At 38.7% G+C, this 19,449-nt stretch overlaps 5 protein-coding genes and 1 pseudogene across 6 annotated transcripts; 4 read left to right on the top strand and 2 right to left on the bottom strand.

The window, feature by feature from the left end:
• Nucleotides 1-53: 53 nt before the first annotated feature.
• Nucleotides 54-540, top strand: LOC110180680 (histone H2A). The gene has a single exon (XM_020948364.2). It carries the CDS (start codon nucleotides 96-98, stop codon nucleotides 468-470), a length of 375 nt encoding a protein of 124 aa, XP_020804023.1. The 5' UTR covers nucleotides 54-95; the 3' UTR covers nucleotides 471-540.
• Nucleotides 541-959: 419 nt separating this feature from the next.
• Nucleotides 960-1,336, bottom strand: LOC110180684 (histone H4). The gene has a single exon (XM_020948369.2). The coding sequence runs from the start codon at nucleotides 1,310-1,312 to the stop codon at nucleotides 1,001-1,003; it is 312 nt and encodes a 103-aa protein (XP_020804028.1). The 5' UTR covers nucleotides 1,313-1,336; the 3' UTR covers nucleotides 960-1,000.
• Nucleotides 1,337-1,552: 216 nt separating this feature from the next.
• On the top strand, nucleotides 1,553-2,062 carry LOC110182431 (histone H3). The gene has a single exon (XM_020950466.2). The coding sequence runs from the start codon at nucleotides 1,584-1,586 to the stop codon at nucleotides 1,992-1,994; it is 411 nt and encodes a 136-aa protein (XP_020806125.1). The 5' UTR covers nucleotides 1,553-1,583; the 3' UTR covers nucleotides 1,995-2,062.
• A 1,157-nt stretch (nucleotides 2,063-3,219) lies between these two features.
• LOC110180677 (histone H1 pseudogene) lies at nucleotides 3,220-4,095 on the top strand (annotated as a pseudogene). The gene has a single exon (XR_015271276.1). The product of XR_015271276.1 is annotated as a histone H1 pseudogene (transcript).
• Nucleotides 4,096-4,487: 392 nt separating this feature from the next.
• On the bottom strand, nucleotides 4,488-4,940 carry LOC110180686 (histone H2B). Its single transcript, XM_020948371.2, has one exon. It carries the CDS (start codon nucleotides 4,900-4,902, stop codon nucleotides 4,531-4,533), a length of 372 nt encoding a protein of 123 aa, XP_020804030.1. The 5' UTR covers nucleotides 4,903-4,940; the 3' UTR covers nucleotides 4,488-4,530.
• A 4,260-nt stretch (nucleotides 4,941-9,200) lies between these two features.
• Nucleotides 9,201-9,499, top strand: LOC110183806 (histone H2A-like). Its single transcript, XM_020952158.2, has one exon. The coding sequence runs from the start codon at nucleotides 9,217-9,219 to the stop codon at nucleotides 9,427-9,429; it is 213 nt and encodes a 70-aa protein (XP_020807817.1). The 5' UTR covers nucleotides 9,201-9,216; the 3' UTR covers nucleotides 9,430-9,499.
• The last annotated feature ends 9,950 nt before the right edge of the window (nucleotides 9,500-19,449 follow it).

Below are 19,449 nucleotides of genomic sequence, written 5' to 3'. Positions count from 1 at the left end.
CAGGCAGAGTCAAAAGTATAAATTCGTGAACATCGACCCTTCGAGCTACATTCGTTCTTCGTGTGTGTGAAGTGAATAAAGTGAAATAAGAGAAAATGTCTGGTCGTGGAAAAGGTGGCAAAGTGAAGGGAAAGGCAAAGTCCCGCTCCAACCGTGCCGGACTTCAGTTCCCTGTCGGCCGCATTCATCGTCTGCTCCGCAAGGGCAACTACGCCGAGCGCGTTGGTGCCGGCGCTCCAGTTTACCTGGCTGCCGTGATGGAATATCTGGCCGCTGAGGTTCTCGAGTTGGCTGGCAATGCTGCTCGTGACAACAAGAAGACTAGGATCATCCCGCGTCATCTGCAGCTGGCCATCCGCAACGACGAAGAGTTGAACAAGCTGCTCTCTGGCGTCACCATTGCCCAGGGAGGTGTCTTGCCCAACATCCAGGCTGTCCTGTTGCCCAAGAAGACCGAGAAGAAGGCTTAAGCGTTTTAACAGCGTGCCAAGTCAAACTTGTACATAGAAACACAAACTCAAACCCAAACGTCCTTTTCAGGACGACCAAACCATTTCAAAAGAAACTACAATTTTCAAATATGCTTAAGTTTAAAATAATTAATTCATAAACTATTAAATACATTTTTTTTTATAGTTAAAGTAAGGTGTTCGGTATAAAGTGTAAAACGAAAATGGAACAAAAATGCAGAAAGTACAGTCGTCAGGGGACAATTCCGGTGACAAACATTAGCATTAATTTTCTTGAAAATTTTGGGTACAGTTTGCATCTTAAAAAAAACCGGGAATTCATTCCCATCGGGACTGTTTGAGCTACCTACGGCACGATTGCCTACCTACGAAAACCCCGACCAATTAAAATGTATTAGGCGTTATTATTCGTCTGGAATAAATATATATATATATAATAGCAATGAAATTTGATTTGATTTTTCTCTTTTATGAAATTAAATGGTGGTCCTGAAAAGGACCGATTGTTGAGTACAGACTGTACTGATTTTTTAACCGCCGAAACCGTACAGGGTGCGGCCTTGCCTCTTCAGGGCGTACACGACGTCCATGGCTGTGACTGTCTTCCTCTTGGCGTGTTCAGTGTAGGTGACGGCATCACGGATCACGTTCTCCAGAAACACCTTCAGAACACCACGAGTTTCCTCGTAAATGAGTCCAGAGATGCGCTTCACGCCGCCACGCCGAGCCAGACGTCGGATAGCTGGCTTTGTGATACCCTGGATGTTATCACGCAGCACTTTGCGATGACGCTTGGCGCCACCTTTCCCCAAGCCTTTGCCTCCTTTACCGCGACCAGTCATTTTTCACTCTTTTATTTTAACACTTCGAAAGTCACCACTGAACTAATGTAGAAGCATCGTCGCCGCTTCTATTTATACCAAAACTCAGCATTGCACGAGTGAGCCCGAACGATTGGCCATCTCGCTCTGTGCTCGAAAAATGAGATGGCATCTGCTGCGGCTCTCTTTTCAACCCTCCACGTTTTGCTATATAAGTAGGTAGCAATGGGTTGCTCGTTTATTGTGTGTTTCAGACTCGTGAAGTGAACAGTGACAAGAAGTAATATCTAAAATGGCTCGTACCAAGCAGACCGCTCGCAAATCTACTGGTGGCAAGGCGCCACGCAAACAACTGGCAACCAAGGCCGCTCGCAAGAGTGCTCCAGCCACCGGTGGCGTGAAGAAGCCCCATCGCTATCGCCCAGGAACTGTGGCTCTGCGTGAGATCCGTCGGTACCAGAAGAGTACCGAGCTGCTGATCCGCAAGCTGCCTTTCCAGCGTCTGGTGCGTGAAATCGCTCAGGACTTCAAGACTGACCTGCGATTCCAGAGCTCTGCCGTAATGGCTCTGCAGGAAGCTAGCGAAGCCTATCTGGTTGGTCTCTTTGAAGACACCAACTTGTGTGCCATCCACGCCAAGCGAGTCACAATCATGCCCAAGGACATCCAGCTGGCCCGTCGCATCCGTGGCGAGCGTGCTTAAGTTGCTTTTGACTAGCAGCCAAAGCGGCAATACATTTTGTACAAATCGGTCCTTTTCAGGACCACAAATATCTTTAAAACTGAGACACTATAAATTTTCATATCTATAATTATTAACATTTTATAAATAAAACATTCTCCTTGCGTTTTTCTGGTTAAATTTGTCATAATGTATACATGGAAAATAAATACGTTCTTTAAATGTGTGTAGTGAGTGTGTAGTAGGTATCGGTACAAAATTCGAAATACAAAGCAGATATTTTTAAAAGTTATGTTAAAGACTTATTTATGAACCAATTGTATGGAAAGGTTTATTCAAACATAATCCAGTATATTTTTTAATGCATACTTTTTGAGATCGTAATGAAATGGGAATAAAAATGCTAATACAAGCAATAAGGCAAATATGCTATTAACAAAAATATATGTATATATAAGAAATAAAATACTTTTTTGATACACCAGATACATTTACGATATTAGAATTACGCTATTAATTAAAAATCTAAAAATGTCATTCTTAAATTTATTTAATTTCGTCTCTCCTTGGGTAATAGGCTCGAGTAAACTCTAATATGCATGTTGTATGGGGGACGTAATAGGGCATTACTAAGAAACGAATCCATAAATTCCCTTCAAAACTTAATTGACTGAAAGAACTTACTTATTTTTTTAATAAAATCAACAAAAATTAATATATTTTAATATATTTATATTTTTTAGGTAGCGAAAACTATATCCGATAGTACCAAGAAAGTCGACCATTTTTTAATGAGAGGACCAGTTTGAAAGTGGTCTTAAAATACATTTTTTTGTACAAAATGCAACTATTTTTATTGTTTCTTCAAGTAAAAGGTTCAAATTTTACTTTTTCTTAAAAATGTTTACTATCTTTAAAATATTTAATATTTTTACACATGATTTTTAACGAAATGCTATGCCTACAAATTTAAATCTTGAACTTCAGACAGCCAAACAAAATGACCCAAAGACTTATTTCACCTTTTAATAAATGTAACTGTTTTATGAAACATTTAAGAACTAAAAATATTTAAAACCTTGTATCATTTAATTACACAACACAGGTAAAAGGAGAAAATGAAATTGCACATCGAGCAAACATTGGCAGCGTAAACGAGCGCTGCCAAACACATAGTTAAAGTGCTCTCCTCCTCGATTCTCAAAAAACTTTCTTAAGCACTTCAGTATGCTGCAATTTCTATACAAACAAAAGTGTTTTTCGTTAGTTTTCGAAAAGAAATAGTGAAGCAAAATGTCGGACTCTGCAGTGGCAACATCCGCGTCCCCAGTGGCTGCCCCACCAGCGCCAGTTGAGAAGAAGGTGGCCGCCAAAAAGGCATCTGGATCAGGAGCTACAAAGGCAAAGAAGGCTGCAGTCCCGCCATCACATCCGCCAACTCAGCAAATGGTGGACGCTTCCATCAAGAACTTGAAGGAACGTGGGGGCTCATCGCTTCTGGCAATCAAGAAATATATCACTGCCACCTACAAATGCGACGCCCAAAAACTGGCTCCATTCATCAAGAAGTACTTGAAGTCTGCAGTGGCCAATGGAAAGCTGATCCAAACAAAGGGAAAGGGTGCTTCTGGTTCCTTCAAACTGTCAGCCTCTGCCAAAAAGGAGCCCAAGCCAAAGGTTGCGGCTGCTGAGAAGAAGGTCAAAACCAAGAAGGTAGTCACCAAGAAAGCCGGGGCCACCGCAAAGAAAGCTGCCGGTGCTGCTGACAAGAAACCCAACGCTAAGAAGGCCGTTGCCACCAAGAAGACTGCCGAGAAGAAGAAAACTGAGAAGGCAAAGGCCAAGGATGCTAAGAAAACTGGAGTTGTAAAGGCAAAGCCAGCAGCAGCGAAAGCTAAGCCGGCCGCCGCAAAGCCAAAGGCAGCCAAGGCACCAAAGGCCAAGGCAGCAGCGTCCGCCAAGCCCAAGAAGACAGTTAAGAAAGCAACTGCTCCAGCTACCGCTAAGAAGCCGAAGGCCAAGACTACGGCGTCCAAGAAGTAAATTAAGATAATCTCTATTATCGCAATTTTAGATTTCGAATTCTGAAATTTGAAATTAATTTAAACAAGCCCTTTTCAGGGCTACAAAATTTTCTTAGAGACCAAAAATTATCAATGTTTTAAATATGGAGTGTTTAACTGTAGAGTAGATCCGCCTATACCTCTATTAAATAATTTTTTAGGATTTGGTAATAGCATATCTCAGTGAAGGAGTCATTTCCGACCCTATAAATCATATATATTCTTGATCAGCATCAACAACTGAATCGATATAGCGTTGGTCGTGAGGAAAAAATATATTACTACATTTTTGAACATTTTTTAAGGGGTTATATTATTGAAATTGCACATTTATTAACCCTATAAAACCGCAGAACAGAACTTAGTTTTAAAAATTTTACATTTATTTATGTATTAAATAAGAATAAGGCTCTTGAAAATCTCGTTTCTTTGGTAAAACTTGTTGTGGCCCTGAAAAGGGCCTTTTTAATGTTCCTCCGCATCTGCGAGAAAATTTACTTGGAGCTGGTGTACTTGGTGACAGCCTTGGTTCCCTCACTGACGGCGTGCTTAGCCAACTCTCCGGGCAGGAGCAGGCGAACAGCAGTTTGGATTTCCCGACTGGTGATGGTAGAGCGCTTGTTGTAGTGCGCCAGACGAGAAGCCTCGGCAGCAATACGCTCGAAGATGTCATTCACAAAGCTGTTCATGATGCTCATCGCTTTCGAGGAAATGCCAGTGTCGGGATGGACCTGCTTCAGGACCTTGTAAATGTAGATAGCATAGCTCTCCTTCCTCTTCCGCTTCTTCTTCTTGTCGTTCTTGGTGATGTTCTTCTGGGCCTTGCCAGCCTTCTTGGCTGCCTTTCCACTAGTTTTCGGCGGCATTATTTCACTTCACTTCACTGCACGATTCACTGATCATAGCAGCAGTTCAGTTTTCAAAATTCCATTTATTTGTCAGTTGATTTAAAGTATACATTTTGTACTTCTTAGTCTAATGTGTAATAATTAGTGGAACTAATTCTAATATTACAGTTTTTCATGATTTGCAGCTTTTGTCATACGCTTATTGCTTTTCATGACGCTAGATTTTACATTGGCTTATTTGCTATTTGTTGCTTTATATTGATTTTTGTTTCTTAATTAGTTTTATAATTTTTTTTTTATAATTCTGGGAAAAAATTTTTTCAAGTAAAAACCCAGCTTAATTTATGTTTTATAGACAGCATGTTTTGAGGGGGGGGGGGGAAGGGGTGGGCTATATTTACAAGGGGAGTGGAATATTTACAGGGGGGGGTTTACATCACTGGTATATTAAACCGTCTCTTTGGATTTACTGAATTGTTTTTTCTATAGTAAAATATTAAATTTTTGTTTGTATCATAAATGATGTTTTTTGTTTTTAAGTTTTCTACGTGATTTAGTGTAATCAGTTCAATGGGGTAATCATTTGGAATGTTAATGCATTTAAGCTTTACTTATTTATTTAGTGCCATATTGAATATAAAATCGAGTGTTATCCGATTTTTGTCTTCTTCGTTACTTGCATTAGGATAATTTATTAGTGTCTTTTGCATTATTTTTATGCAAGTGACAAGGTCTTTGCCATATGTCTTGATGGTGTCATTGTTAATAGTTTCTATAGTAATTTGTTGAGGACTGTCGAATGAATGATTATGTAGGTTAGTGTTATTCTCACTATTTTGGAATAGTGAAGATAATGTTTTGTTAGGGACTACCCTATTGAACTGTGCGTTTTTTTAAATATTTTGATTTGTTTTGTGTTCACTTAGGTTTCTTTTTTGTGAAATTTTTTCAATAAGATTTATTCTAATGGGGCATATTTTCGCGTTTGCAGTGTGCTCTCCTTTACAGTTAACACATTGGGGCTTTGTATTTTGTGGTTCAGTACTGTTGTTATCAGGTTTTTTAAGGTCGCAGTTGCCTCGACCATGAGGCTTTAGACATTTGATGCATCTATAAGGCATATTGCAGATGCTAGCTACGTGTGAGAATCTTTGGCATCTTTTACATTGTCTGATATGATTCGGGTGAGGCTTAAAGCCTTCTATGGTTACCTTACAATTAAGAAGATACTTTATTTTGAATATGTTTTTAATATTTGGCGATTTTTTTATTGTAATCTGCCAGTATTTTTCTTTGTAGGGGCTTATTGAGATTATTTGTATCTCAGGTAAGATATCATTAAGGGCTGCTTCAATTTCGTTTTTATCAAAGATTTCTGGGGGGATTTTCTTAATAATTATGTTATGTGGTTTTAACTGTTTTGGTGTGTATGTGAAGAAAAGAAAATTTTCTTTTGAGAAGAGGGCTTTTGCTAGATTCAGATTTTCAATAGTATATACTTTAATGTGTATTATGTTCTTATTAATTATGTTAACAGTGTACTTAAATGGTAGCAAATTTCTAATCTTACGTACATATATTGACATTATAGATGACAATTACCGGTAGGTTGTTTAAAGTTGCTTCAGATTCTGCTGCTTCTGCTGCTGTTGTTGTTGTTGTTGTTGTTGCTGTTGTTGATGTTGTCATCTGTGGGTGTGAAGTCTTCTTAGTTGTTTTGTTGTTTGTTGTCATCTGGGGTTTCAGGCTTATTGGTTTTAGAGCTGGGAATTCACATTCGTCGAGCTCTGCTAGTGGCTGGTAGTAATTTGTTTTGCTGATGGTGTTTTTGTTGTTATTGGTATTATTTTTGTTGTTGCTATTGATATTTTTGTTGTTGGTGCTGTTGCTGTTGTTATTTTTGTCAATATTGATCTTACTGTTGTTTTTGTTGATGGTTAGAATTTCATTTTTTAGGGATAATATTTATTTTTGATATTGTTCGTTGATTGTTTTTATTCTGCAAAATTCATTCATTAAGATTTTGAATTGTTCACCTTTATCCTGGTCTTCTTCTTCCTCACTGGTAGTAGAGTCGTAATCGTCATCGCTGTTGTCATCTGATGATGTCTGGTAGTGTCGCTTGTTACTTTGAGTATCGACCTCCATCTCATATATTTGGTCACAGTTCGTTGGATCTTCTTTTAGTATTTGAGATCGTTTTTTAGGATTAGATTCCATATTTTTTATTTCTGTTCGCCTCTTTCCAAGTTTTGTTTCATTAGATTGAGTTGTAGTAGTAGACTTTTTTAGTTGCTGCTGCTGCTGTATTTGCTGTTGCTGTTGTAGATGCTGTTGCTGCTGTAGTTGCTGTTGTTGTTGTTGCTGCTGTTCTTGTTGTCGCTGTTGCTGTAGTTGTTGCTGTTCTTGTTGTTGGTGTTGCTGTAGTTGCTGCTGTTCTTGTTGTTGGTGTTGCTGTGTTTGCAGTTCTTGTTGTTGCTGTTGCTGTAGCTGTAGTTGTTGCTGTGTTTGTAGTTGTTGTGGTTGTTGTGATTGCTTTTGTTGCTGTGGTTGCTTTATTTGCTGTTGCTGTGGTTGGTTTTGTTGTTGTTGCTGTAGCTGTTGTGATTGCTGTTGCTGTGGTTGCTGTTGTAGTTGCTGCTGCTGTTGTGCTTGCTGTTTTTGTTGTATTCTTTGTATGTTCTCTACTTTTAGTATTGTTATTGGTTGAACACTTTGTATTTCTTGTTGCTGATTCACTATTTGCACAGTTGAGGTTTTTATTGTTTCTTTATTATTATTTTCTTCCCGTTGTTGTTGTTCATTAGCATCTAATGTTTGCTCTGATACTGTTTTAATTCTGGTTATTAATTGCTCATTGGCTTTATTATTATTTGCTTCCGCTTTCTTCACTATTGTTTCTTCTTCTTCACTAGCTACTTCTAGCTGATCATTGCGCTTCACCATTGTCTCACTTCCTATTTTTGCCCTGCGAGCTGCCGCCGCACATGCAGCCACATGCCTCGCAGCGCCTTTATACTTCACTTCTTCCGTCTCACTCACTGTTTCTCTACTCTTCTTTACTTCTGTCTCTGTCAGGCTCCTCTCCACTTTTCCACTTTTCCACTTTTTCACTATTTACCACTTTTTATACCCTTGCAGGGTATTATAATTTCAGTCAGAAGTTTGCAACGCAGTGAAGGAGGCACCTCCGACTATATAAAGTATATATATTCTTGATCAGGATCAACAGCCGAGTCGATCTAGCCATGTCCGTCTGTCCGTCTGTCCGTTTCTACGCAAACTAGTCTCTCATTTTTGAAGCTATCTGAATGAAACTTTGCAGTTAGTCTTCTATATACTCTCACTCGTATATATGTCGGAACGGGCCGGATCGGACGACTATATCATATAGCTGTCATAGGAATGATCGGAAAAGTTTTACAAAAAAAATTATAAAATTTTTAGTTTTCAACAGAATTTGATCAAATTTGAGATATAGCCATTTCATATTATTCTACAATTTTGTGTAAAATTTTATGAAAATCGGACGGCTATATCATATAGCTCCCATAGGAACGATCGAGAAATTAATTCAATTAATAAGTATAACATTTTCAGTTTTCAACAGATTTTCATCAAATTTGAGATATAGCCGTTTCATATTATTCTACAATTTTGTGTAAAATTTTATGAAAATCGGACTAATATATCATATAGCTCCCATAGGAACGATCGAGAAATTTGAGAGGAATGAGAATGGCGGTGGCTGTTGTCGGAAGACTGACAATCGCGGTGGCGATAACATTTTTAGTTTTCAACAGAATTTAATCAAATTTGAAATATAGCCATTTCATATTATTCTAAAATTTTGTGTAAAATTTTATGAAAATCGGATTACTATATCATATAGCTCCCATAGGAACGATCGAGAAATTAATACAATTAAATTTATAACTTTTTTAGTTTTCAGCTGATTTTCATCAAATTTAAGGTATAGGTATTTTATATTAGTCTTAAATTTTGTGTCAAATTTTATGAAAATCGGACGACTATATCTTATAGGTGCCATACGAACGATCGTTGGATGTAGAGGAAAAATGCAAATCTGTGAATGTATAACTGCAAATATAATATGTATAGGTGAATGAAATGAAAGCAGGTATTACTTCATTGTTTTTTAACACAAATATATCTAATTTATATTGTATGGATTCCTATTCATAGAAGTTCTATCTGCAAGGGTATATAAACTTCGGCGTGCCGAAGTTAGCTTCCTTTCTTGTTCACTTTTAACTTTTAACTTTCGCCGAGCGCGTTGGTGCCGGCGCTCCAGTTTACCTGGCTGCCGTGATGGAATATCTGGCCGCTGAGGTTCTCGAGTTGGCTGGCAATGCTGCTCGTGACAACAAGAAGACTAGGATCATCCCGCGTCATCTGCAGCTGGCCATCCGCAACGACGAAGAGTTGAACAAGCTGCTCTCTGGCGTCACCATTGCCCAGGGAGGTGTCTTGCCCAACATCCAGGCTGTCCTGTTGCCCAAGAAGACCGAGAAGAAGGCTTAAGCGTTTTAACAGCGTGCCAAGTCAAACTTGTACATAGAAACACAAACTCAAACCCAAACGTCCTTTTCAGGACGACCAAACCAGTAAGTTTATCAAATATACATTAAATTCTATACCTATTAATATCATTGTTATTCTTATACATTCATGATACATACTTTCAATAAAAACAACCGCTGACTTTCTTTTATGATAAAAGATATTGAAAACATTTTAGAGTTTGCTTGATTGCAAAGAGTATAAAACTATATATGAACATAGTCTTTGATGATGATAATTTGTAGCTTAATTATATATTCTACATTTTCCAAATACTAGGTCCTATTGGCTTGAACTTTGCTGTAAATGTTTGAAAAATCAAATGAACACAATACCAGTTGGCGAACATGCAGTTGAGTTGGCAGTCTTATTTTTTCGCTGAGCCAAACAATTTTCAAATCGGATTCAGCGCATTTTTTCGCACTTGCTTAGTTTTTTGTGGGCTCTCCATTTGGTCGGTTTGCATTTTGGCACTTGGCTGGAAAAGAACTCAGACGAAAAAAAAGGGAAAACACAAAATGGAAACCTATAAAGAGATACGTTTCAGAGTAAATGGTATCGAAGGGGTTCTTTACCAATAAGCTTTAATAAGAAGGAGGTTTAGGTAAACAGTATATGTATATAGGATTCCAAGAAATCAAGCAAGGGAATAATAATAATAATAATAATAATATAATAATAATGTTGTTATAAGAACTAAACAGTTTAGAAGATGCTTTAAAGGTATCATATTAAATTCTTCTTTTAACTACATTTAAGCCTCTTGTTACTGAGTTTAGTAATTTTATTTTTAATCAAGTTAATTTTTATATTTTATTACTATTTCCCGGAAAACTGTCATGCCCTTGCCTTATATATTAGTCACTTGCTGAAGGGTTTAGGAAATCTATCCTATATTGAACCACAACTGATACATCTAGAACTAATCACAAATTAGGGCTGTATTGACCAAAAATTAAAACCGTACTGATGGGGTAGCCAAAGGTTAATGAAAAGAAATTAGACCACCTAGACATGGAGGAGCAGAATGTTGACAATTGAGGTAGCAAGTGCGCCAGACAACCACTCACTGGCCAAAAAACCACTAATGAAACCACATGACACCGCAACAGCAACAACACATTGGCAACACAAAGTGATACACAGCAAAAATGGTAAAGGCGACCAACTAATTGAAAATGCGGACCAGGACATGCGAATTGGGGTCAGCTGGACTGAGTGTTGCAAATTCCTGTCCGAGGATATTTTGTGCACATTGCTCATGTGACCCCGGGTCCTCGACCTGTGGGTGGGTGGGGGATTTATTTGTTGCGCTTAAAATCGTTTAGTTTTAATTAAAATTGCAAAAAATTACTGTGTGATTTGTGGCCTATTGTCCAATGACAATTTGTTTTTAGTCAACTTAGGTGTATCTTTTAATTTGTACGATAGTTTGGCCATTATCCAGGCCTTTTTATGGGTCATAATTCGTTGCAATTACTCCTAAATATGGTTGGGTAAATGTAATTAAATGTGATTTATAGTCACAATACAGAATACATCATAAGACAGTTTTATTTTGTTTCAAATAAGTGTAGGGTTTATGATCTGGGAACATTTTAATTATAAATAATATAAGTAATTCCCTGTATAAACGGAAAGCTATCTGACTGTTAAAATTTTTTTTATAAATACCTTGAAAAGTTGTATCCATTTAGGCCTACACATTTTATATTTGTTAACATTATTATATAATTAATTTCCATGTTTATTTCCCCCGACACTTTTTGTGGTAAAAATTCATCCGCGAACTATGAGCTCAATGTCTGTGCAAAATATAACTAAAACAAAAGCTTATTACCCACAAGACGGCAATTCCGGCTGAAGGCACCCAAAATATACATATGAGTATACATTTTGGTTGGAATATTCTCGTAAAACACCAAAGTGCACTTAAAGAGAGCGGCTTGAGGCAATTTCAATTTACTTACATCCAGACGAATGAGTCCGGCCAGGGCGCGGATGAGTCTTCCGGCACATGGCATATATGAAAGATAATTTTAATCTGGGCAAAAGAACAGAGCTCGGAAGTTAACAATAGATTGTCATGGCGATGTGAAACCAGTGGAGGAGGAGGAGTGCATGGGCCTGAGAGGCATTATGGAAATTTACATTTTTTGATTGGACCACATCGGTATGGGCATGTGGCAATTTCCTTATTTGAATTGTTCCCGCCACACTCTGACGAACGATTTTTATTGAAATCTGCACATGGCCGTCCGACAGTCGCTTCAAGGGAAGCAGTAAAAATATTTCGAAAATTAAATACCATAACAACGGGTATCGTCGAAACAAAGGACTTAACGGCGAGGCATCAGGCTAACGAATCGCCGATTGGTTTTCGCCCATTTTACATGACGTATCGTCATCATTATGGATTTTTCCATAGAGCATTGTAGCATTGCCGGTATATTCATTTATTTGCACTCGAAGTTTTAATAACAATCGGTCATTGTTTGGCTTTCTCTGGTATTTTTCATAGTTATTTTTGCTTTGTCTCTCTCTCTCAGGTATACTTCATGGGGCTTCCAGGTATTTTTTTTGTGGCTTTTTGCACTGTCGTTGATTTTAAATACAAAAAATATAAGAAGTTAGGGAAGCTGAAGTTTGTACACCCTTCCTGTTTGATCAGAGAATGATCATAATTAAGCCAAAACACAAATATTTTAATTATAACTAATTTTAAGAATAATTTCCAGTACCACAACTAAGCCATTTAATTCGGAAAGCTGTTATGTGTTAGTTTTTATAAGGTTAACAAATCTGCATATTCAATTTTTTGATACATTTTGTAAGTTTTAACGATGTAACTCTTTTAAAATTTTGGGAAATTTTCGAAAACTTTGAAAAAAAATTTTGATCGGACATAGCAAGATCGATTCGGCTGTTCATGCTAATCCAGAATATATAGGCTTTATATGGTCGGAAATAATTCCTTCACAGCCTTTCAAGCTTCCGAAAGAAATTGTAATACCCTGCAAGGGTTTAAAAAATAAATGTATTTGTCATTTATATATATTTACGTAGTAAATAAGACAGGTTTAAATTAAAATCCATTTCATTTTGCCATCAAGATGCGTTCAATTAACTATGGATTTTTTCCAGGCATTCATTTCTTGCCAATTATTTGAAGGGGGTCTCAATTTCCCTTGAATGAAACTTTGGCTGCACTTTGCCTGATTGCAGTCATCATTTTTCGGGTTGCTTTCGCCTCATTGAGATTTTCCACATAATTGGTGATTTAAAAACCAAATGAAGGGTTCTTAACTCTCCTCTCGACTGATGGCAGGGACGAGTGTCAAGCGGCTGTGTTCCATTGGTCGATGATTGTCATTCAGGGGAATATTTTCCGGCAATTTAAAAGGGGTATATCTTTATAGTATTTTTAAGTAGATAACGAATGCCTTATAAAATATATGTGTGCAAAAAATAAAGAGTATTTTTGATTTGTTTTTATATTAATCCTAATTTATATTAGAAATTAAAATTTATAGACATTAACAAACCCTTTAAAAGCGGCTTCTCGGAACTGTCAGCGTAGCACATTTTTTATGGTCCTCGTCGTTTAACAAGTTTGCACCTAAGCCCAGCCACAATTTCTTAGCAGCGGCCCAACAGAATCCTCGCTGTTTCTGGCCCAGCAGGTGAATAATATTTCTCCCACAAGTGCGCATAAAGTAGGAATAAACTGACCGTACTTACAGCCCCATAAATTTCTGGCTATCAACACTCCGGGCCATCGGGCCACCAGGGTACACCTTTAGGGGGTGCACGGACAGGTGAGCAGGATAAGCAAAACTGGGTCGAGGCGATGGGGGTCGATGCGATGGGGAAAAAAACATAGAAATAGAAATAGGAACCCTTGCAGGCACAAATATTATTACAGAGATGCCTTCGCTCTTTGATGGCGTGGAAATTGTGGAATTGCATTGGGGAATTATCAGGCCAAAAGAGCGCCGGAATGTTCATGGATATTTATGACATCTCCGGTTGCAATGCATTTTCAAGCAGCAATATGCACAGGGAAAGGCAAAAACATAAAATCCTTTGCCAACTATTAAAGTATTTTGCCAAATCCTGGCCATAAAAAGAAACGCGTTCCGATGCGAAATGTTAAACATTCTCAGCCGTGTGATCCCTTAAGACGTCTCACAAAAAGAGAAAGAACAGAGCTGGCGATTAGGGCCAGGACCATTGTCTTACCAAGGTCCTTGGAGGGTGCAGACAAAGTATTATATACACAACTCACATGGCAACCCGCTGGGTTGGTTTTCCAGAAATGACTATTAGCATATTCCCGCCATGCGGCAGCCACTTAATGATGCAGAAATGTAACCAAGTCGAAATCTGGCCAAAATCCGGGCTGCCTGCTCTCAAGTCATTGATTGTGCCAGCTCGAGTTTGAGATTTTCTTCAACATGCACAGGGAGAAATTGTATTTTAATATAAAATGAAAGTGTTTTTAAATTATTTCCTTAATATGCATTCAGATGATTATTTTTCCTAGCAGTTTCTTGAATTTTTTTGAATTGGAAATGATCTTTAAAGCTTTGTTGACATTTAAGTATTTTGTTCTGGATAGTATATTGATGCATATTTTTTCTGTTCCGAAAAAGTTGCAATTTCGTGACTGCGATTTTCACTTGACGAATGCGCATGGACATATTGAACCCCGGTTATATTTACCAATTTATTCATGTCAGAAACGTGAACGGAAACTACAAACTACTGGCAGCTTTAGCTGGCAGACATTTCTCATGCAGAGATTTCATCTGTTTCGGTTACTGCGCTACGTTTCTGTTTTTGTTATGCTTTCATTACAACATAGCAGAAACCAGGACTCACCAGTACTCACCAGGACTCTCCAGGATTCCGTGTGCTCGAGATATGAGTGTGTGCACATCAATTTCCCCATTCACTATGCTCACTCAGCCGGAAAGGGGGAGCGCCAAATGTGGGTTGGGAAAATAAACTAAATCTCAATGAGGAAAACCCCATTCAAATTCGGAAACTTGCTCTGCCTTTTTGTCAGATTCTGTGGCTTTCCAATTAAAATATAGCTCAGTGCCAGGCTACATCATCATTGAATGTGATTAATCAATCACGGGACTCGACTCATCGCCTGATTATGCGCTAATCAAAGACAGCCTTGAGCTCGTTACGCTTTTCTTTTCATTAGTTTTTCCCCTGTTCTTTTTTTCCCCCTACTGGAATCACAAAGGATTAAATTAAATATTCTGCTAATCAGGCGAAAGAATTGTTGCGCAATCTGCGACTAAGCGCTCGATTCCGATTCCAATTCGGTTTCGGAATCACATTCCACTACTGAATGCCCTCGAGAAGTCGACAGTCAAATGATTACCAATTAAATATGCAAATTGTCTTTGCGCCACTAACAAAAAAGAAAAGTAGAGGAAAATACTATGGAAAATCGAGCCTTGCCTTTGCAAGACGTTCTATCTGGCTTAGCACTTGGATTTCACTATTTTTTCTCTGCTCATTTCTCCTCGGCTCTTTATCTAATTTCTAATTGAGGACAGCACTTTTCGCATTGAAATTTAATTAGAGTCGGGCTTGAGGCCTTGAGGCTATGCAACGGCAGCTGCTGGCGTTCACACAAAAGTTTTTCCTTATCAAAATAATAATCCCTTTGTTGAGAAAAATAAATCGGAAAAAAGAAAACTGCGTGCCTGGTTATTATAAGCTGTGAGTAATTAAATCCGGCTTTAAAGCTGGTGGGAATAAAATTTCGAGGCAGCGGAAAGCTGCCAGCAGTCATCAAGACCAATCCAAGTTCTTGCCACAGAACTTCGAACCGAGGTTACCACCACCACCACCACCACCACCGGCAAAACTTTGGCCGCAAAAACTGTCGCACGAACAGAGCCCGGAGGTCGTAGGTCCTTTTGATTCCTTTGTATCCCCCCACAGAGTTAGGCCAAAACCTATATTTGTGTTTTTTAGAGGGCGGGTGCAGAAGCTCCCTTAAATTGAGATTGAGTTTAGCCAGTGACCGCAAGTCGAAGGAGATGTTTTGCAGGTGCTTGATTCGACTGATTCCACAGCGCCCTTCAACCAAACGAAACTCATTATAATTTAACAAATGAGCAGGGGACGCTTTCCACTTTCCGCTTTCCGCAAGATTGCCAAGCTAAAGGGCTTAAACCGTTCAGGAAACAAGCTGTAAGCCGTAAGCCATAAGCTGTAAATCGCGAGCAAGCGAGCCGTGTAATAAATGCGGCAGCATACGGCCCAGGTGAAAATCTCACTTCCCCCATCGCATCTCACCTTAAAAAGGGTTCGCTGGCAGAGCCAGCTATGCTGATTTTTGCGGCTTTAAGTAGGAGCCGTAAAGTTGATACGTCCAAAGCCAGCACAGATATTCGCACACCCTCAGACATATTTAACACGGAGAGAAAAAAATACCACTCTAATTCTGTTTATTTAAACATTTTGTTTTACATATTAAGATTAAAGCTTTCGAATTAAGTAGAAATACATATCTTCATATTATGCTGACTACAGGTTTCTTTTTATTTACTTTACATGAGTATAAATTCTTGAATATATATCTTCAAGACTCTCTAATTTTCCTTAGTGCATTCCGCAGCGTTGATTTATGCAAACAGCCAGCGTGATGTGAGTGAATTAACGCGTCTGCGAGTAAAACTCTGCTAATGGCAGTGGCAACAGCCCACGGGCGTGGGATCAAGTGATGATGAGAGAGCGGTGGCAACGGGGACAAGCGACTTTGAAAACTTAAATTTTTCACATTAATGCCGGTGGCTGACATGGCAGCCACACACAAGTGTGCATTAGAACGAGTGCATAACGGGGCGTATGCGCAATGCAGGGAGTCTCTGGAAAATACATTCGAAAAGGCAGTCAAAGGTTGCCCAGCTGATAAATCCTTAAGACAACATATGCCTTAAAGACTATTTTAATTAGTTCACCAAGAATGAATGAGATGTGACCTGGGGTCATTAGTGTTTCTCAGGATACAAATACGAATATTAAGTCATATAAATGCCTTTTTTCTGCTCAAATTATTAAAAATTCCCCATAAAGTAAATTCATAGCTGACCATTTCAATTCCCAATTTCTGTCGCATTCATATTTCATGATTGTTCACTGGTGCAAATGTGTTTATGGGTCATGGTTAAGATAAATGTGGCGCAGAGTGTAATCAAATCGCCATATATCCATATATCGATATCTACATTCAGTTTTATATATGTGTGAGGAAGGCCTGCAGTAGCTTGAATGAACTGAAAGGTTTATGGTGAATGTAGGTAATTTATGTGCTCTTTCGCCACTGTACCGATTGAATATTGATCATGTACCGCATCACGTATACGACTGGTGGACGTGAGCAAAATCGATTTACCTACAAGATTTATGCTGTAGATTACAGATTTATAGATTTTAAATTGCTTAGAGATTTTTTGGGGTAAAAATAGCTGCCTGCATATTTAAGTCCATCAATTTTTAAATTGGTTAAAAGGTAACCCTCTGTATTTACTTAGTATTGTAATTTTCACTTGAACATTTGCACTTGGATAATTTTGTTCGAGTAAGCAAAGTATCCATCCATTTACATCAAAGTGAAAGTAAATTGCCTTCCCGCCGCCCTATCTACTTGCGTTCTGCGAATCCAATAAAGCAATTTTGTATTGTCAATTTAATAAAGCCTTTTATCGAGTGTATATAAATGGATTATGCCTGCCGAGTTGAGCGCATATTTATTAGAAAACTTTTACGCTTCGGTGGAAAGATGATGATGGGGATTTACTAAGCCACCCGGTGAATTGATATTTATGGGGATTATCTATCAATTAGGGAAAGAAACTTTCCTTATTAAGCTCTTGGCTCTGTCGCCAAGATACCTCATAAGATGTCCTGGCCGGGGACCTAAATGAATGTCAGTCGGCAACAGTGTCTCCTGCTTTCTATCTCTCATAATGTGGCCGTCAGTTGGGGCAACAATTTTCGTCACGTCACGCCAAACAAAGGAGTGCCATGCCATTCATCAAAGAGGAGAATAAAGCGAAGGCAGCCATAATATTTGCAGTCCACTTGTCTGCAGTTGCAGTTGTGCTGCAGCTGCTGCTGTTGCAATAGAATTGTTGACAGAACAAAGGAGGTGACAAAGGATATCAAAAGCGTTGCCTGTTTCATTTCAATTCAGTCAGCACACCACCTCCTCTCCTTCAACTGGCCAATTGGAGTGTGCCATTATTTAGGCCACACAGCGACCGCTAACCGGCAAGGTTAACTACTAACCCAAAGGGTTACAAAGTTCTGCACTTTGAAAAAATACAAGAGCGATCAGTTTTATATGATTTTTCGATACTCAAAATTGAATAGGTAGATTTCATTTAATTTTCCAACTAAAATAGTGTTATCAAAATATTTTAAAGTTGTGTAAATGAAAGGTAAAGATATGATTAAGGTGCAAACCATTTAAATAACGAAATTTAACGTGTATTTCATGGTGTAAATTTTGTTTTAGTGCCTCTATATTCTGGGGTAGCCTTGGCTTTGGTTAAAAGTTGGCCCCTGGCAGAGAGGGTCATAAAACGCCTGAATGCGCAATGAGTGAAATTCAAATACAAACCGTATTTGAATGAATGCTTCGAGAAGTGGAACTTGGGTAAGGGGGATCCTGCGTCCTGCGTCCTGGCCCCCTCCGAATGAGCCCCCTTTGACCCTGGGGCAAAAGTGAATGCCTGAACAGCTGACTGGGTAAATAAGTGCACAAGGCTGGCGAAAAAAGGGCTACGAGGATGGGTGCTGTCGGTGAACTGGACTGCTGGCTGCCTTTTAGAAATGTCCTTGGCCCATGTGCAGTGGCAATTGATGGATTCATCGGCCCAGGACTTGCCACTCGCCCTGTTAATGTGGAGTTAAAGGTCCCTCTTCATTTGAAGCAACTGCGGCGGCAATTTCTGAACCGTATGGAGCCACTGCTCCTGAAACGAGGCAAACTTATGAGGCGGCTGCTTCATTGAATGCCTCACACACATTGAGGTCATCAAATTTGATGCCTGCGATGCAGAACTACTGGGAGAACCTCAGTAAAATGCAATTGAATTCCAGGCACAAGTAAGCGAATCACGGAAATGTGGTCGCATTAAATTTTAGAGGCGGTGAAGTTCCGGCAAAACACTTTTTGAATGACGAAATAAAATTTTATTTACACATTACATATACGCCCCGTTGAACGATATGCAACGCGCTTCTTGGCAATACAAATAACATTTTTATGGATTATTATATTCAGTAACTTGGCGAGATATTTCACTAAACGTTATTTATTTATATTAAAGAGTAAGCTACGAATTTTAAAGTTTATTGATTGAATTTCTTATTATTTAACAAATGCAACTTACATTAAATGTATTTTAAAGCTGAATATTAGATGACATTTTGCTAGATCATAAGCAGAAAACTTTTGCATAGTCATAAATTGTATTAGCTCGCACAGACAGCTGGAAAATCAAGCCAAATAGCTTAAATAAACAATAAATAACTCATACGCAGCGTGCGCCAGCGGCACTTGAGCATAATACGCGAGGCTAATGCAGCCAAGTGGAGCATAAAACATTTGTCTAAGCCATGACTTTTAGGATAATCCAGCGCGCACACACATATACATACACATTTTCGTTATCCCTTAACTCGGTCTCTGACTATACATATATATGTATGTATATATATATGCTTATATAGCCCAGTTCTCTGGTTCAGTTGACACTTTCATTCAGACTCTGCCGTCTGCCACGGGAACTCATGTGTTATGGCATTCTTTTGTCTTCCGACGAGCCAAATTATACGCTGACACAGCGGGAATACACAGACAGTTTTCAGATTTCCCCCAGATTTTCCGCCTGCCGAATGCGGGTGCGTTTGAATAAAGTGAATTCAAATGGCTGCCAACCT

The sequence above is a fragment of the Drosophila serrata genome, unplaced genomic scaffold (genome assembly GCF_035046125.1).
Source record: "Drosophila serrata isolate PLE 108 unplaced genomic scaffold, ASM3504612v1 contig_240, whole genome shotgun sequence".
Taxonomy (NCBI): domain Eukaryota; kingdom Metazoa; phylum Arthropoda; class Insecta; order Diptera; family Drosophilidae; genus Drosophila; species Drosophila serrata.
Note: the sequence above shows the minus strand (reverse complement) of the source record. Positions and strands in the feature narration are given on the sequence as shown.